The sequence below is a fragment of the Symphalangus syndactylus genome, chromosome 4, assembly GCF_028878055.3.
Source record: "Symphalangus syndactylus isolate Jambi chromosome 4, NHGRI_mSymSyn1-v2.1_pri, whole genome shotgun sequence".
NCBI classification, from domain to species: Eukaryota; Metazoa; Chordata; class Mammalia; order Primates; family Hylobatidae; genus Symphalangus; species Symphalangus syndactylus.
In genome coordinates, this window is record NC_072426.2 from 114027117 (window position 1) to 114044425 (window position 17309).

Sequence of the window (17309 nt, forward strand, 5' to 3'; positions counted from 1 at the left end):
CAAATATGTATCTCAAAGGGTTATTGTATGGATGAGTTTTTATATTTAAAGTGTTTAAAATAGTACCTGGCACTTACTGAGGATTAACTGCTATTTCTGTCCCCATTGTCATCATTTTTCCCTTCATGTTAGGCCCTTGCTACACGATACCTTTCCTTCTGAGGTAAAAAAGTACAAGTCCTAGCCCTCTAGTCTGGGGAATTTTACCTTGGTGCTTCATGGTGAAATTCAGTTCTACACTACACATACTCAGCAGTCTTACTAGGTAAAGAGCTATGTAATCCATCTTGCTTTAAGTGTAGTCCAAGGACCACCTTTACCAGCGTTAACTAGTGTTTAGTATGTAGATTCCAAAGTGCCACCTTAGACTTACAAAATTAGAATCTCCAGGAATGGAACCCATAAATTCAATATTCATGCATATTAAATTTTTAATACTAGTGGTTCTGCACTGTGGCTCTCACCACATCACTGAGGCCTTGTCATTGGCATAATCAAACTCCTTGCAGAATTCATGGAGAGAGGCTAATGTAAGCAAGTCACATGTGTTGGTAATAAAAGTAGTGACCAGGTAAACCTAATATAATGATTAGATTTAGCCTCAGAGCCAGTCTTGACCCTGTTTTAAAGCAAGGTCACTTCACATTTTATTTGAGGTAACAGAATACTCCTTTCATTAGGGGTCCTTATTCAACAATGCTTTAAATGGTAATGAAATGGGAAAAAATGCAAGTATTTCTGTTTTGCAAATTTTCACAAACCTTCTTAGTCATGGAGTCTTGCTGTGTTGCCCAGGCTGGAGTGCAGTGGCGCCATCTCGGCTCACTGCAAGCTCTGCCTCCCAGGTTCACGCCATTCTCCTGCCTCAGCCTCCTGAGTAGCTGGGACTACAGGCGCCTGCCACCATGCCTGGCTAATTTTTTGTATTGTTAGTAGAGACAGTGTTTCACCATGTTAGCCAGGATGGTCTCAATCTCCTGACCTGGTGATCTACCCGCCTCAGCCTCCCAAAGTTCTGGGATTACAGGCATGAGCCACTGCACCTGGCTTGATAGTTTTTCTTAAATCCTCATCCTTAAAGATATTTATTTAAAACCAAATTGTTTTTTTTTGTTGTTGTTGTTTTTTTTTTTTTTTTTTTTGAGACGGAGTCTCGCTCTTTCACCCAGGCTGGAGTGCAGTGGCGCGATCTCGGCTCACTGCAAGCTCCCCGCCTCCCGGGTTCACGCCATTCTCCTGCCTCAGCCTCTCCGAGTAGCTGGGACTACAGGCGCCCGCCACCACGCCTGGCTAATTTTTTTGTATTTTTAGTAGAGACGGGGTTTCACCGTGGTCTCGATCTCCTGACCTCGTGATCCGCCCGCTTCGGCCTCCCAAAGTGCTGGGATTACAAACATGAGCCACCGCGCCCGGCCCAAATTGTATTTTTTTAAACTGAAAATTTATAAAACAAGTTGGAATGCTATCAGTATCATTTCTTCATGCTCTTCTGTCTTACACCTATTTTCGTTCTGATTAGGGACTATTAACCCACCATTATAATAGAGCCTATTTAACTATACAGTATCTGAAGCAAGGGCTAAGTTCCTAAAATACTGTGTTTTTCTCAAGCAGTTTACCAGTTCTGGGCATATCTGTATTAATTAGTAAATAAAGACATCTCATTGTTTAACATTTTTGTGTATTATTTGTTACCTTTTCAAAATCTGTTCTTTATACCAGTCTTTTTAATGGGAATAAACGTGCTGCATGTTTTAGGATAATTGAAAAATGTTCTAAAGTCTTTGCTTAACCTATGATTTTTCTACAAAAGTTATTTGATAGCATTAAATTACTAGTTACAAACTATGAGAAAGAAAATGTCTTAATAATGGAAATATGTTTGTGCAGCTTTGGAATCTTCTAATGCCCACGAAGAAGTTAAACGCTAGAATCTCCAAGCAGTGGGCTGAAATTGGTTTTCAGGGTGATGATCCCAAGACAGACTTCAGAGGCATGGGCATACTTGGATTAATCAATCTTGTGTAAGTGAAAGTAAACTTTCTTTTCTTCCCTAAATGAAATTACATGTAATCTCTGATCTAGTTACTTTTAATAAGAAGTGATCTAGTTGATTCATACTATCTCTGAATTTTAATAACTGCAGTGCTAGAAGTATTTGCTAATGTGTTGGCAACAATATGAAGATATTGGAGGCCAGGCACAGTGGCTCACGCCTGTAATCCCAGGACTTTGGGAGGCTGAGGCAAGAGGATCACTTGAAGCCAGAAGTTTGAGACCAATCTGAGCAATATAGTGAAACCCTGTCTCTACAAAAATTAGCCAGGCGTGGTGGCATTTGCCTGTAGTCCAGCCACTTGGGAGGCTGAGGTAGAAGGATTGCCTGAGCCCAGGAATTCAAGTTTACAGTGAGTCATGATTGTGCCACCTCCAGCCTGGGTGACAGAGCAAGACCCTGTCTTAAAAAAAAAAAAAAAGACATTGGTGGAAATATAATTGTGTATGTGATTTCTTTACTTACCAATGCTTTCCTCGCCTTTTTCTTTCTGATCTCCATTCTGATACCTCTTAAATAATTATGTATACTCCTACTGCCTTTATTCACTTGCTTTTTCTCTCTGGGCTCTCTGATTCTATTTTGGCAAATATAACCAGGTAAGGTGATAATAAAGTCTCTTTACATATGTTCTTCCCCACCTGTGACAACTTACCTACCTGCATTCCTGACTTTGTATAGACTACCGTTATGAACTTTCTCTCCTTTATCTTCTTTAATACTTATGATTAGCTACATGTGTGAAATCCCCAAATATGTAACTCAAGTCACAATTGATAGCCAAAACTATTCTAGAAGATAGCCTGGAAGATTAATTTCCTCCTATAAGGATATGCAAATGTACAAATTGTGTTTGGGTCTGTCCATGAAATTGTGATTTATAGACTATAAAATGTCTAGAATGGGAAGGCTAGACCATTAGAGTTTGGATAATTCTCACTGTGAAAAAATCCTGAAATTGGCTAAATTAGGTTAATATTGATGGTTTTTTTTGTTGTGTATAGATGTTTATTTTTCACCATTTGATACTATAAAGATTGAGGTTAACTAAATTCAGGAAGGAAATTGAAAGTTGTTCTGTATTATAGATTGAATATTTTAAGAGTAGTTTGACTATTAAAATGCAATGCTGAATTATTACAAAAATGAAATATAAACAACTGAGGGCATTTTAGAGTCAATCTAGGGATAAAGTAGAAAAATTAGAGACTTAGGAAAGCATTGCATTAAGCAAGACTTTTTAAACTATTTTGGTGTTTACAGATCCCTTAGGGAATCTGATGAAAGCTTTGTATACTCTGTCCCCAGGAAATGTATATACAGAAAAAGTCCATAATGTAAGATGGTTCCTGGATTCCCCTTCATTCATAAATTATCATTAATTCATGGACTTCTAAGCTAACAGCCCCTGGTGTAATGGGTTGAAAATTAGAGCCAGTGAAGAAATAAGGAAGTGTATATTAATACCCTGTAGAAGAATAAAGAGGGAAGAGTTAGAAATTTCTATGCTTTATGAAAATGTCAATGATTTTGTCCTCTAAAATGTAAATAAACCATGAACATTTATTTTTTATTTTTATCCTCACGTGAGCATCTAGTCGTGTGTGTGTCTATCATTTTGAGGTGACCCTAAGGTTAAATAGATTTGGTATAGGCTAAAAGGATATATGTGCCTACAAATAGATAGTTTCATATACATCCCTCTTATACTACTAATACTTCTGTTTTATAGCTAGTATTTTAGTTATATGATTGGTGAAGGAGGTTTCTCATTACAAAAAGATTGTTGACTCCCTTCTGATTGCACTGAAAATGGCACTAAACAACATAGACTTAAATTGTAGTAGAAGGAATGAACCTAAGTGTAAGGAAGAGTGTCCTAACAGGTACATATTGACTCTTTTATAGAAATAGAACTAGCAAAAAAAACAAAAAGAACTTTTTTTTTTAAGGTAGTCTCTTTTTATATTATCTATTTATTAAAATACTTTACAGTCTTGTCAACGACCTATATTCTGTACTACATAGGCCTGATAGCTTGGGAAATTTTGATTCAGAAGCATTTGTGAATCACTGAAGTGATTTGAGACATATCAGGATACTCATGGCAATACTAGGACTATCATTTTGACAGTAGCTTTTTAAATTGGTTCTGGATATCTTACATTTGAATGGCATACACTCGTTTGATTATTTTTCTTAAACTTTTTAGGTATTTCAGTGAAAATTACACTAGTGAAGCTCATCAGATTCTTTCCCGTTCAAATCATCCAAAATTAGGGTAAGCTGGGTATATTAAAGAAGCTGTAATCTCTCGCATTTATGATGATTAGATGATTTAATGAATTTGAAGGTATATCAAGGTATTTCTTAAAATGAAGTATTTTAATAAGAACTTTATAAAGGATATTACGTGATACATTATTTTTAAGGAAAAATGTGATTGTAAACCAATTTTGTATGTATTTCAGTATATTTTTATCATAAGATATAGTTTACAATGGAGATAATGGCCCTTATAAAATCTTTTTGAGAAATAGATTTGAAGATAGGAAGAAGAAATAGTTTGGAAAAGTAATAGGAAAATGGGAAATAGCTTTGAAAATTGTAAAGTGAAATTCAAACTGAGGTGGTTTTATTAACCTTACCGTTATTTTTTAAAATATTCTGATGGTACCTAATCTTTGAAAAAGCATAGTAACAATGTTAGATCATAAAAATAAGTACCCTGATAATGGAAAAAAAAAACATCAGATTATCCAGATTATCCAGTGTATTTTAGAAATCAATGAGATTTGGTGTCTATAGTCCCCTGACCCCTTTTTTATTTAAGAATTTTAGTTTTAGATATCATGTGAATAGAGCTTTATTTTTATTTCTTAGATTATATCCAGAAAAATATACAGGCTTTAAAAAGCAAACATGTTAAATTCTTTCTGGTATATTTTTCTTACCATGTAGAGATTATCATAAAATCAATACTGTGTTAAACCTGAAGTCACTTTCTACTAATTCCTAACATAATTTTAATTTATTTTATGAGTTATTTGGCTAGCTGGTATAACTGGTAATGTTTCTGACATAGGTATTCTTATGCAATAGTTGGAATCAATCTTACAGAGATGGCTTATAGCTTACTGAAGAGTGAAGCTTTGAAGTTTCATCTCTATAACTTTGTTCCTGGTATACCAACAATGGAACACTTTCATCAGTTTTATTGTGAGTATTAAAATGAGTTAAAACTAGATCTAAGATAATTCTTAAACCACTAGGAATGTATAATATATATTTTAATCTGTTGCCTCTGTGAAGTATATAACTTATGTTTATCATTTTATTACTTAGGGTCTTTGAAAAATAAGAAAATAGTGGAAGATGAGTCCCCAAGAGTATTCTATACTTCAGTTTTTATATTTGCTGATTATAAAAGGCAGTATTTCACATGTAGACACATCTAAGATTCATGTAATTTTTCTTTAGGCATTCATTTTCCAGCGAACTACAAAATGTATTTTCCCTCTTGGATGCTGGTTAATGAATGCTGTTAAGGACAGACCATTTCCAGATTATTTTATTACTTTTGGAAGGAAATTTAATTTAGAGGAACTTTTCGCCTCCCCCTGCCTTGAATTTCAAGGCCAAATTTTCTTGTGGTAGGTTGGAGGTACTGAGTAACTGTTCCTAAAGCTGTCTTTACTTTCTCTGTTCCATTCACTTTTAGTGATAATATTTGAATACTGAAGGTTTAATTCAATGAATCCATCTTCTGAAGCGATTGTTCAGAAGCAAAGAACTCAAATCTAGTTTTTCTTCACACGCTACTTTTCTTGATCTTTTTGTGTCTTTAGAATGTCATTTGCATGTTGGTAGCATATAAGAAACTACTTAGATAATAGGTTGCCAAATCATAATTTCTTCATCTCCATTGTTGAAAATATCATCCATGTCTCCTTTTCGCAGAATCTTCCCTGCCTTTACTTACACCCTAATTCCAGTTTTGTCTGCATCTTAACTTTCTCTTGCATGTGTCTGTTTCTTTCTATCCCCATTGTAATTGTACAATATCAGGCCTTTGTTACTAGGTTACTGTAATAGCCTTTAGCGGTCTGTTTATGGTAACACTTTTCTATTTCTTTCTTTTTTTTTTTTTTTGAGACAGAATTTCGCTCTTTTGCCCAGGCCTGAGTGCAGTGGCGCTATCTCGGCTCACTGCAAGCTCCGCCTCCTGGATTCACGCTATTTTCCTGCCTCAGCCTCCCGAGTAGCTGGGACTACAGGCGCCCACCACCGTGCCCGGCTAATTTTTTGTGTTTTTTCGGTAGAGACGGGGTTTCACCGTGTTAGCCAGGATGGTCTCGATCTCCTGACCTCGTGATCTGCCCGCCTCAGCCTCCCAAAGTGCTGGGATTACAGGCATGAGCCACCGCGCCCGGCCACACTTTTCTATTTCTTCTCCACATTGAAATTATAGTTATTTAAAATGAAAATCTGATCATTTTACTCCACTGCAAAAATTCTTCAAAGGATTCCCATTATAAGGCCTTGCATAATCTGAACGTTGGTAACCTCTCCAGGCTCATCTTTTGCCATATACCAGCCCCCCTCTCACCCCCACAAACTCTATAGTGGAGGCATCCCAGTCTTTTTAGTTGCTCAAATATATTATGCTCTCTCTTGACTCCGTGCCTTTGCAAGTGACATTCACTTGGCCTGAACACTATTCCAGCTCCCTCTGTTCTTTCCAGATGATGCCTTCTCATCTTCCAAGTCTCAGTTCAGACGTGCTCTTCTCTGGGGAGTTTATTCATTTACTGTGTGTTAGGTGTTGTTCTAGGCCCTGGGGATATAGCAGAGAAGAAGACAAAGTCACTGCATTCAGTGAGGAGCTGTCATCTTCACAATCAAAACATCCCCCTAGTGCAGTGTCCACCTCCAGATACTGCTTCATTTCTCTGCTTTCTTTGTTCATGAAACTTTTTCAATAATTGCTTTTTCATTTCTTCATCTCCAGTTTTTATCTAATTCCAATTTAGTTTCTCTCTCCATGACTCTGCTCTCACTGATTTTTCTTAGACACCAACTTTTTTTGCTGCCGAATACAATCGCCATGTTTTTTCTTCATGTTATTTGATCCTTTTAGTGGCACTAGGTGTAAATGACCGCATGTTTCTTCTGGAAACATTATCATGACTTTTTTGATGCCACATTCTCCTGGCTTTTCTCTTGCCCCACAGGAATTCCTGTAGACATCCACTGCCTTACTAGATTAGGAGCACCTCAGGGCCCGGCCCTGTGCCCACTCCTCTCTTTAGCCCTCATACTTTTCCTAAGTGATACCATCTGGTCCCTTGCTTGAAATACCAAATGCGCATTAAATGCCAAAATGTATATCTTCAGTCCAACCTCTACTTTAACCCCAGCACTGTATGTCTAGATCCTTTTTCTCCCTTAATGGAAAAGGATAAAGAATCATATGGGGATGCTTACACAAAGTAGGAGCCAATGCAACATGTCTTTAAATGGAGGGAACAGGTTTCAGGTTCCTAAGGACAGCATTGATGATCCTACTCAAGTGTACTGAAGATTTCTAGCAGGTGTGAGATGCTTTCCTTTACCATTCCAAAGTGTTGTTGCTGGGACTTTGCTAACTTGCCTCTATTTTTTTTTTTAAATGAAATATATCCCTTGTTCATTAGCTACCTATTGAACATAAATAGCATAAATGAGATATCATGTCACACCAGTTAGAATGGCGATCATTAAAAAGTCAGGAAACAACAGGTGCTGGAGAGGATGTGGAGAAATAGGAACACTTGTACACTGTTGATGGGACTGTAAACTAGTTCAGCCATTGTGGAATACAGTGTGGCGATTCCTCAGGGATCTAGAACTAGAAATACCATTTGACCCAGCCATCCCATTACTGGGTATATACCCAAAGGAGTATAAATCATGCTGCTATAAAGACACATGCACACATATGTTTATTGTGGCACCACTTACAATAGCAAAGACTTGGAACCAACCCAAATGTCCGACAATGATAGACTGGATTAAGAAAATGTGGCACATATACACCATGGAATACTATGCAGCCATAAAACGGATGAGTTCATGTCCTTTGTAGGGACATGGATGAAGCTGGAAACCATCATTCTCAGCAAACTATCGCAAGGACAGAAAACCAAACACCGCATGTTCTGACTCATAGGTGGGACTTGAACAATGAGAACACTTGGACATAGGAAGGGGAACATCACACACTGGGGCCTGTTGTGGAGTGGTGGGAGTGGAGAGGGATAGCATTAGGAGATATACCTAATGTAAATGACGAGTTAATGGGTGCAGCACACCAACATGGCACATGTATACATATGTAATGAACCTGCACGTCGTGCACATGTACCCTAGAACTTAAAGTATAATAATATATATATAAAAATAAAAATAGACTAATTAATTAAAAAAAATAAATTTTAAGAAGAGAATTAGCTACAAATAAGAAAACTAAAGTTCCTTGGAACTTAAAAAATAAATCTTCATAAAATTAGAAAAAAAAAACAATTTAAAAACTCCCCAAACAATTAAGCAGTTTCCCATATCTCAGTATATACAGGAGGGTGGTAGGTTAGAAAGCAGTACAGAATGACCTCTGTGCAGTATTTTTCCCCTAAAGACCAGGGAACTTGAGGATCTGTGGGAACTGTTGCTCTCCAGCACCCTCACACCGTCTCGGCTGGCTCCTCTATAGGAAGGACATTAAAGTGTAATATCTGAGGTAGAAAAGTCATTGTAGAACCCTTTCAGTTGCCTCCTGTCAGCTCAATCTATAAGAGCTGTAGATCATCCTGGAAACAGTGAAGCTTATGGTTTTCAATTATTTTGAGACATTAAAATGCACATACACATATACCTATGTACCTTTTAAGCAGAAGTTTCCCAAAAACTTGATTTTCATACCCATTACCATTGGAAGTTTCACATCTTAAATAAGGTTCTGCTTTTCTTCTTAAGAGGAACCTATTCTAACTAGAATAATAACTTGAATCCTTGTCTTTTGAGTGTGCATACTTTTTTGGTAGAGGAGTAGAATCAATTAGTTTGCACAAATTAGTTCCAAGGTCATAATTTCTCTCCAGAAGGAAGAACAGTTCAGAGATTAGTTTCCACATTTTGTGTTTCCCTACGATCTGCCTTCATCTCCCCCTTTTCCTTTGATCTCTGCCTTTGTTTTAATGCGTCCTGTGTAGGAAGGGCTGGAAACGTTGGTAGTTTGGCTTTTTGGCTCCATTGTCATCTTGCACATCCAAACCGTGAGCAGGTATCCACCATGATTCTGGGAAGTTACTGACCACTAGTCCAGCAAGAGGGCTCAGGATTTTGGGACCTCTGTCTTTTGTATATTCCGGTCTAGGATGTCTCCATTCTAGTTTTGTAGGGCCAAAATTTTAGCTGGACTTCTGGTTTGGTGTTTCCAAAAAAAAAAGTAACACCTCAAGTTTGTATAACAAGAAAGTTATGTCTCAATAACAACTTTATTGAGGTATAATTTATATATCATAGAATTTACCCATCTTAAATATACACTTAAATGGATTTTAATGAGCTAAATTGGGTAGCCATCATCATAATCCACTTTTAGAACATTTTCATCACCCTGGTGAGATACAAGTTTACAGTCAATCCCCCTTCCTATGATTTTCTTATCCTTAACCTCTGCAGTAAATACATGCAGGGAATTTCAGGTTTAGACATTTCATACGGTAATTTCTACAGAGTCTTAAGTGTTCCAAACATCTGGACTCAAAAGGACAAAATATGTGCATCATGGAAAACAGCTCTTTTCCATCACTTTTTGCAAAACTTTGGGAGTCATGCCAAGGATGACCCTGCCAGTTTCCTAGAATTTCAGTATTTTTTCCTGTGGTTTCCTGATGTCACATTAAATCACTTTAGCTATTATAGTCTCCGTTCTTCAAGTTAGTCTTTCTCTAACACTGATATATATTATAGATCAATAGCCTCACTCTGAAGCAAGAAGTTCCTAGTGCTTTAACTTGAGCAGTTTGTTCCAGGCCCATGTAGTCATTTGAATGGGCCACATTACTGACAGTAATGAAAAAGCAATTTAAAGGACATAAGAATGGTCCTTTATCTAAAACAAAATAACCAGATATACTGAAACAAATGGTATGGCCATAAAATTTGGATAGCTATCTGCCTTGTAATACTAGGCAGAACATTAATCTCTAAATGTATTTATTGTACATCCCTAACAGTGTATGGGGGATAGAGATAGCAGATGGTATTTCTCCAGAGGCTTCATTTCTTGATTTTACCCATATATCGTGGTTGACAAAAATCTGTTTTATCATATATTGAGAATAATCCAAAAATCTTTCTTAAACTGGTCTTCTTATGAAATGATATTTCAGTGTGGGAATATAATGATTTTAACCATTAATGTTTGCTTTATGATCAATATTATTAAAATGGGATTTCCATTTTTTTACATAGTAGGCAATCATGATAGTCTAGCCACCCTTTTGTGTAAACTCATTGGCTTTTGCAACAGAGACCACTTACAAACTGTGTGATCTGGGGCACATCATTTAACTTCTCTGCACCTCTGTTTCCTCTTTGGTAGAGTGGGAATAACAACATAGTACTTGCATCCTAGGGCTGCTCTGACAGTATATGAGCATTTAGTGAGCACTGTAGAAATATTTTAAAAAATAATTCAATAAATACATTTGATTACATACAAAGTAGGACTGGGGTGGTTTTATTTTTTGCTTTACTTTTTAACAGCTTTATTAAGGTATATGATAAACTGCACATATTATATTACATGATAAACTGCACATATTTAAACATCTATGATTTGATAAGTTTTAACATATGTATACACCTGTGAAACCACCTCCATGATCCAAATGGTGAATATAGTCACCACCTCTGAAAGTTTTTATGTACTCCTTGGTAATCTGTACCTCATGCCCCTGCCCCCACCATCCTAGGAACCACAATTTTTTTGTCACTATAGATGAGTTTGCATTTATTTTCTAGAATTGTATTTAAGTGGAATCATGCAGTTTTTACTCATTTTGGTCTGGTTTCTTTTTGCATAATTTGTTGTGTGTATTAATAGCTTTTTTGTTATTTTTTAAAAATGGACAAATTAGCTCATTTATTTTTATTGCTGAACAATATTCCATTACATGCTACACATTGTTTATGTACTTCTTGATAGATATTTTGATGTTGAGTGGTTTTAAATTCACATTTAAGTTTACATGTATGTGTGTGTGTGTATATATAAACAAGTTCAGTTTCATGAAATACATTTAACATTTTGGGGATTAATTTGGCTACCATAATGAGGATATTGAAAGCCAAAAATATTAAGCCGATTTAGAGTGGATGCATTTTTTTAAAAAAGAGGGGATGCTGATAGTTCATTGAAAAAAAAGTAGAAGTAACTCTTAGATTTAGAAATTGAGTAGGAAATAACTTTCCTACACTTTAGCCTTATCCAACATTTTCTCATCACTTGCATTTTTGTGCTTCGGAAGTTTCTCAGGAAACTTTTCTCAAGGTATCATTCGAAAGTACTACATCTTTTTTGTTTTGTTTTGTTGTTTTTTTTTTTTTTTTTTTTTGAGGTAGGTTCTCACTCTGTCAACCAAGCTGGAGTGCAGTAGTGCAATCGTGGCTCACTGAAGCCCTGACCTCCCGGGCTCAAGTGATCCCTTTACCTCAGCCTCCCAAGTAGCTGGGACAACAGGTGCATGCCACCATGCCTGGCTAATTTTTGTATTTGTTGCAGAGATGGGGTTTCACCATGTTGCCCAGGCTGGTCTCTTTAAGTCCTGGCCTCAAGCGATCTGCCCACCTCAGCCTCTGAAAGTGCTGAGAGTTCAGGTATGAGTCACTGCTCCTGGCTGAAAGTACTACATCTTTTAAGCTTGAGGGACATTGTTGATTTTTGAGACAAATAGTAAATGTACACTAAATGATTTATTAAGTCTTATTAAGTCTCTCAGGCTTCTAATAGTTTTGAGATTACTTTTGATTATTGTATTCTAATATGGAATTTAAAGGATGGTTATATACTCTGTAAAGATGAGATGGTTTGAATGTGATTTCAACGTTGAGGATTAAATGTTTTGTTTTTCTTTAACTGCAGGTTATCTTGTCTATGAATTTGACAAGTTTTGGTTTGAAGAAGAACCAGAAAGCATTATGTATTTCAACTTGTATAGAGAGAAGTTTCATGAAAAGATTAAAGGACTTTTACTGGATTGTAATGTAGCACTTACTTTAAAAGTATAAATCATCCACTGTATCTTCTATTTCTACCACATTTTGCACATTCAACAGAATTTATATGTTGTAATAGGAATTATTATCTGATCAATTACACTCTTATATATAATTTCCTACAAAAATATTTCAGAAATTCTATTTAAGAAAGCTAGTGGACAATCAGTGTATGTTTACAATTGTTTATACACTGTTCTCCAAAGGTACCTTATCCTTCCAAAGATCCCCTCTGTAGAGTCATGTGAACTACAGTTTGGAACTTGGGACTTAGCCCGTTGGTGTAAAAGTATAAATCAGGTATTTGTATTAAATTGGTTGATTAAAATGTGTAATATCAATTTTCATTTTTATGTGTTGTAGGATCAAGTTGGTATCCTTTTCAAAGCTCTTTAAGTTTTTTTTGGTTTTTAGTTTGGAAATGGCTGTTTTTAATTTTCTTTGTCTGATTTTTATTTCTAGGTTATTTAACAGCGAGTGTTTCTTTATGGTTTTCTTTGTTTGCCTCTTAATTACATGTCATAACGTTGCTTCATTAGTAGCAGATAGAGCAGAGATACAGCAGAGAGAATAAAGAATTAGGGCCTCCTTTTGGGTTTCTGTGATTATTGAGCATAACTGATGAGAGAATGACAGTATTGGTGACTAGCTTTTTTGTTTTTAAATAACACACTTTAAAATGCCACAGTGTTATTTGAAAGCTTAAAGGCATTTTCTCATCTTCAGTATTTGCTTTTTATCAGTTGTAGAAAAGAACCTTAGTGTTTTCTTCTCTACCTATGTATGCTTATGAAACTGCTCTACCTACATATGAAACCTCTCTACCTATGTATGTTTATGAAAAGAGATGTATTTGCCAAGAAAATCTTGATTATATAAAAGACAAAAAGATTATAAAAGACAGTTTCTGTTTAAATAAAACTGTCTTTGAAACTTAAGAAAGCTTAAGTTTTAAAAAAATCTCAGTTAAACATCGTTGGTTTATTTGACTTACTGTTAACTCTTGCTTCTCTTTGACTCCATGGTGTTTTTAGATAACCATGTATGAACTTTATGTTAATTGTTTGTGGGATACTAAAATAGCTTGAAGATGACTTGACGACTGTGCATTTTATATAGTTTTAGTCTCCTAAAATCTCAGGAGGGCAGCAAGTGCTGTCAACGATTATATAGTGATGAGATTCTTACGGGAATGATTTCTTCTTGGTGAGTTTTACACATTTGTACTGATAGCAAAACTAAAGTTTAGAGCAGCAAAGTTTAAGTTCTCCTTAAATCCTACAGAAACCAACCTTTTAAGGACATAATTTCATCTAAAACATGATGATATTTAGCACACCTTTTAATGTGTGTATATATCAAGTGTTTAAGGACTGGCTAGTATGTGATAGAGCAAGACCTGAGACTATATAAGTATTTGCTCGTGTCTATTGACAGACCTCTCTTTCAAACTTGTTAGAAGAGTGGTAAGACATATTCAATTGGAAAATAAGACACAGTGTTGTATAGCACATACATTTAAAGTGCATGCGTTAAAAATAGTTTCTCAATAAGATAAAATTATTTTAAAAATTTGGTTCACTTTATTACAATAGTGGCAATTTAGCGTTTCAGTATTACAGGAATTTAAAAACTGGTTTCTTGTAGGGGACGTCTCAACTTTGGGAATATCTTCACTTAATTTTTAAAAAATATTTTCATGCTTTATTGTCCAGCTATACAATATATCGCAAAATCCTGACAAGTTCATTGTATTAAGGTATTAACTATTACATGGAAAGCAATTCTGTTCATCTTTTGATGTTTGTGCTGAAAATGCTTATCTTTGTGTTTTGATCTTCCAACAGCTGAGAGCTTGAACTGATTTAAACCTTTGTCAATATACTTAAGAATGCTTTAAGTATAGAAGGGGAAAATTTTAAGTAAGTTTTTTCCCTTCTAGGAAGAAAAACTATGATGACGTTAAGAAAATGTCATTGTAAAGTTTGCTCAATAATATGTTCTTTAAATCCACCTCCATTTGTACGTTACAGGTATCATTCTGTTTTTGCTTAAAATAATCTGCAACCATTTCAGATAGTTTTACAGCAAATTGATCTACAAGCCACTAATAAATTCTAGGGTTTGAGTCTAGAAGCCAAGCAAAATGTCACCAATGTCAGTTGTAAATTAGAATGCAACATGAGCCTTCATACTCATGACAGTGATATACATGAAAACAAAAATATAATTGTGTCTACCTTCCTACTTTCCCTTTTGACATATGTAGTTGGAATTTTACGTAGTCTTAAAATCCATATTTAGAATCTTACCTATTTCTATAATAATTAGTAATGCCAAAGTAGTGATAGAATATCGTGGCATTGAAGTAGCCAAAAAATTATGTTAGTTTTAGCATCAAAAAAGTAAATAAATGTTGAAATGAATTTTTGTATGTGCCAGGTTAAAGAGTGTGTGCCAGTGACAGGAAGTAGTCTAAAAATTAACAGTTACAGTTTTAATAAGATCTGAAAGACAATCTTTAAAGAAATGGGAGAAATTGGGGGTATCAGTGAACCTATACCAACTTCTCTTTGTACATAAATATGGTGATGTAGCTAGATATAAAAATCAGTGTCTTACTGGCACCATTTACAGTTTAGAAAACAATCTTTTTCTTAAAAATTCCCACCCGATTTCTATTTTTCGGAGCTACTTGGATTTGTATGTATTTTTTCTACGTGAAAATATATGTACTCTTCACTTTTGTTCCAGTACTATAATTGCTCATGCACTCTTTCTACCCTTTGAGAACATTCAGAGAAATACAACTTCATCAAAGATTTGCTCAAAAGAGAAGCATCACGTGAGCATGAAAAGTAGATGCTCGTAGCCAGAACAGAAAAGGTTACACATGATCATGGCGCAGAAGATAGGAGGTTTGACTTGGAGGGCCATAGTGTTTATTATCCTTCTTGAAATAACGGGGACCAGCAGCTGTTTTCTCAAGATAAATGCGCTACCCCACTTCTCTATGAACAGATGTGGGGAGGCTTACTTTCCATTTTCATATTTATACACCTGTCTACAAAAGCAATTTTTAATGAAGGTTAGTGGAATTGTTAAAAATCTGAGAGGAATCATGACTGGAGGTGTTTGGGTTTTTTTTTCTGTATTCAGTTTTTAATGAGAAAAGTTTTAAATGTAGTGCAGGTAAGACCCAACTACTACCTTACTATTATAGGACGATTCTATGTTTCTGTTAAAGTATTCAAGTAGCTTTCTCTGGGGGAAGAAGTACCACTTGGACACTTAAAGGAACTGGGATTTTTGTCTACTTTGGATAGGGCAATTGACTTCTTAAGTAAAAGCAATAGTGTAAAATGTCATTTTGTTTGGAATGTTAAGTGAGCAAATAAAAAACAAGTTGAAATTGTTGTAAGTCTTTCTGTTGATATATTGCTTTAATATGTGAACAATTATGGCTCAGTTCAGTTGATCACCAGAATAAAACTAATGTAATTTTTCATATTAACATTTGAAAATCATATGATGGTCTTAGATGCAGAAAAAACATTTGATAAAAATTCCCCGCTTATGTTTAAAAAATAGTAAATGAGAAAATAGTGATTAATTTTATAAAGTGTATCCTTATAAACTACAACAAATACACTTAACAGTAAAACATTGGAATCAAATTTAGAAAGACTGGAGACCTATGGAGTGGTTTGATGCAGATCATTTCCCTCTAGGGACAGACCATTAATGAGAAAAGTAAATGCTTTGACTCTGTAAGTTGCATTAAATCTGTAAGATAAATGTGAAAACAGTTTTTTCTAATCAAAGAGTATGTTATATGCCTATATAGTTTTAAAAAACATTTCAATAGAATTATATCCTTCATAGTGATACCACACATCTTTTGTTATATTTATTCCCAGGTACTAATTTAAAATACTTTTTTTTTTTTTGAGACAGTCTTGCTCTGTCACCCAGGCTGGAGTGCAATGGCGCCATCTTGGCTCACTGTAACCTCTGCCTCCTGGGTTCAAGTGATTTTCCTGCCTCAGCCTCCCGAATAACTGGAATTACAGGTGCCCACCACCATGAGCAGCTAATTTTTTTGTATTTTTAATAGAGACAGGTTTTCACCATGTTGGCCAGGCTGGTCTCGAACTCCTGACGTCAAGTGATCCTGCCTCGGTCTCCCAAAGTGCTGGGATTACAGGCGTGAGCCACCGTGCCCGGCCTAAAATGCTTTTATATAATACATTTTTACAGCTTTCTTTTCTAACTTCCTTTTGCTGGTATATAGAAATATAGGTATATAGACTTTTTAATATTGATTTTATTAGCCACATTGCCAAGCTCATATATGCCAATTCTTTTGGATTTTCTGTGTACACATTCATGTCACTCGTGAGCAGTAACTTTTATTTCTTTCCATCCATTTATTTGTCTTACTGCAGTAGCTAGGACTTCTAGTACCATGTTGAACAGATGTGCTGTGCCAGTTTGGATTTATGCAGCAAATATTCAGTCCTCTCCATTTCCCAATAAGGAGTGCATTTCCTTGCTCCTTGATGTTAGGCTTGACCACGTGACTTGCCAAGATCAATGGAATGTTAGTGGACATAAGCAAAGGCTTGAAATAGGATTGAGCAATTGGGCTTATTCTTGCGCCTCTGCCATCACCATGAAAAAGAGTATGCCTCGGTTTGTCCATGGGTACCAGATGAATCAGAGCCACATGGAGTTGATGACAACTGGTCAAAAACCCATGGCCTGAATTTAAAAGCCAACTGAATTCAGCTAAGATTAGCAGAGCTGCCTAGCTAGCCTACTGTTGTGTGAATTCTAAATTTGTAATATTGGTCAAAAGGTGCACACATAAAATGTACTGGATGATTCCATTTATATGAAGTTTAAAAATAGAAAAGCCATATAATTT

At 35.6% G+C, this 17309-nt stretch overlaps 1 protein-coding gene across 3 annotated transcripts in view; it reads left to right on the forward strand.

Moving 5' to 3' along the window:
* Positions 1 to 15795, forward strand: part of ELMOD2 (ELMO domain containing 2) — a 30079-nt gene extending 14284 nt beyond the window's left edge. For all 3 annotated transcript variants that reach the window (XM_055275978.2, XM_055275977.2, XM_055275979.2), the window contains exons 6-9: positions 1891 to 2024; positions 4269 to 4337; positions 5142 to 5275; positions 12246 to 15795. In XM_055275978.2, the coding sequence (XP_055131953.1) occupies positions 1891 to 2024; positions 4269 to 4337; positions 5142 to 5275; positions 12246 to 12391 (483 nt within the window). In that variant the 3' untranslated portion in view covers positions 12392 to 15795. The remainder of the gene's footprint in view (positions 1 to 1890; positions 2025 to 4268; positions 4338 to 5141; positions 5276 to 12245) is intronic.
* The last annotated feature ends 1514 nt before the right edge of the window (positions 15796 to 17309 follow it).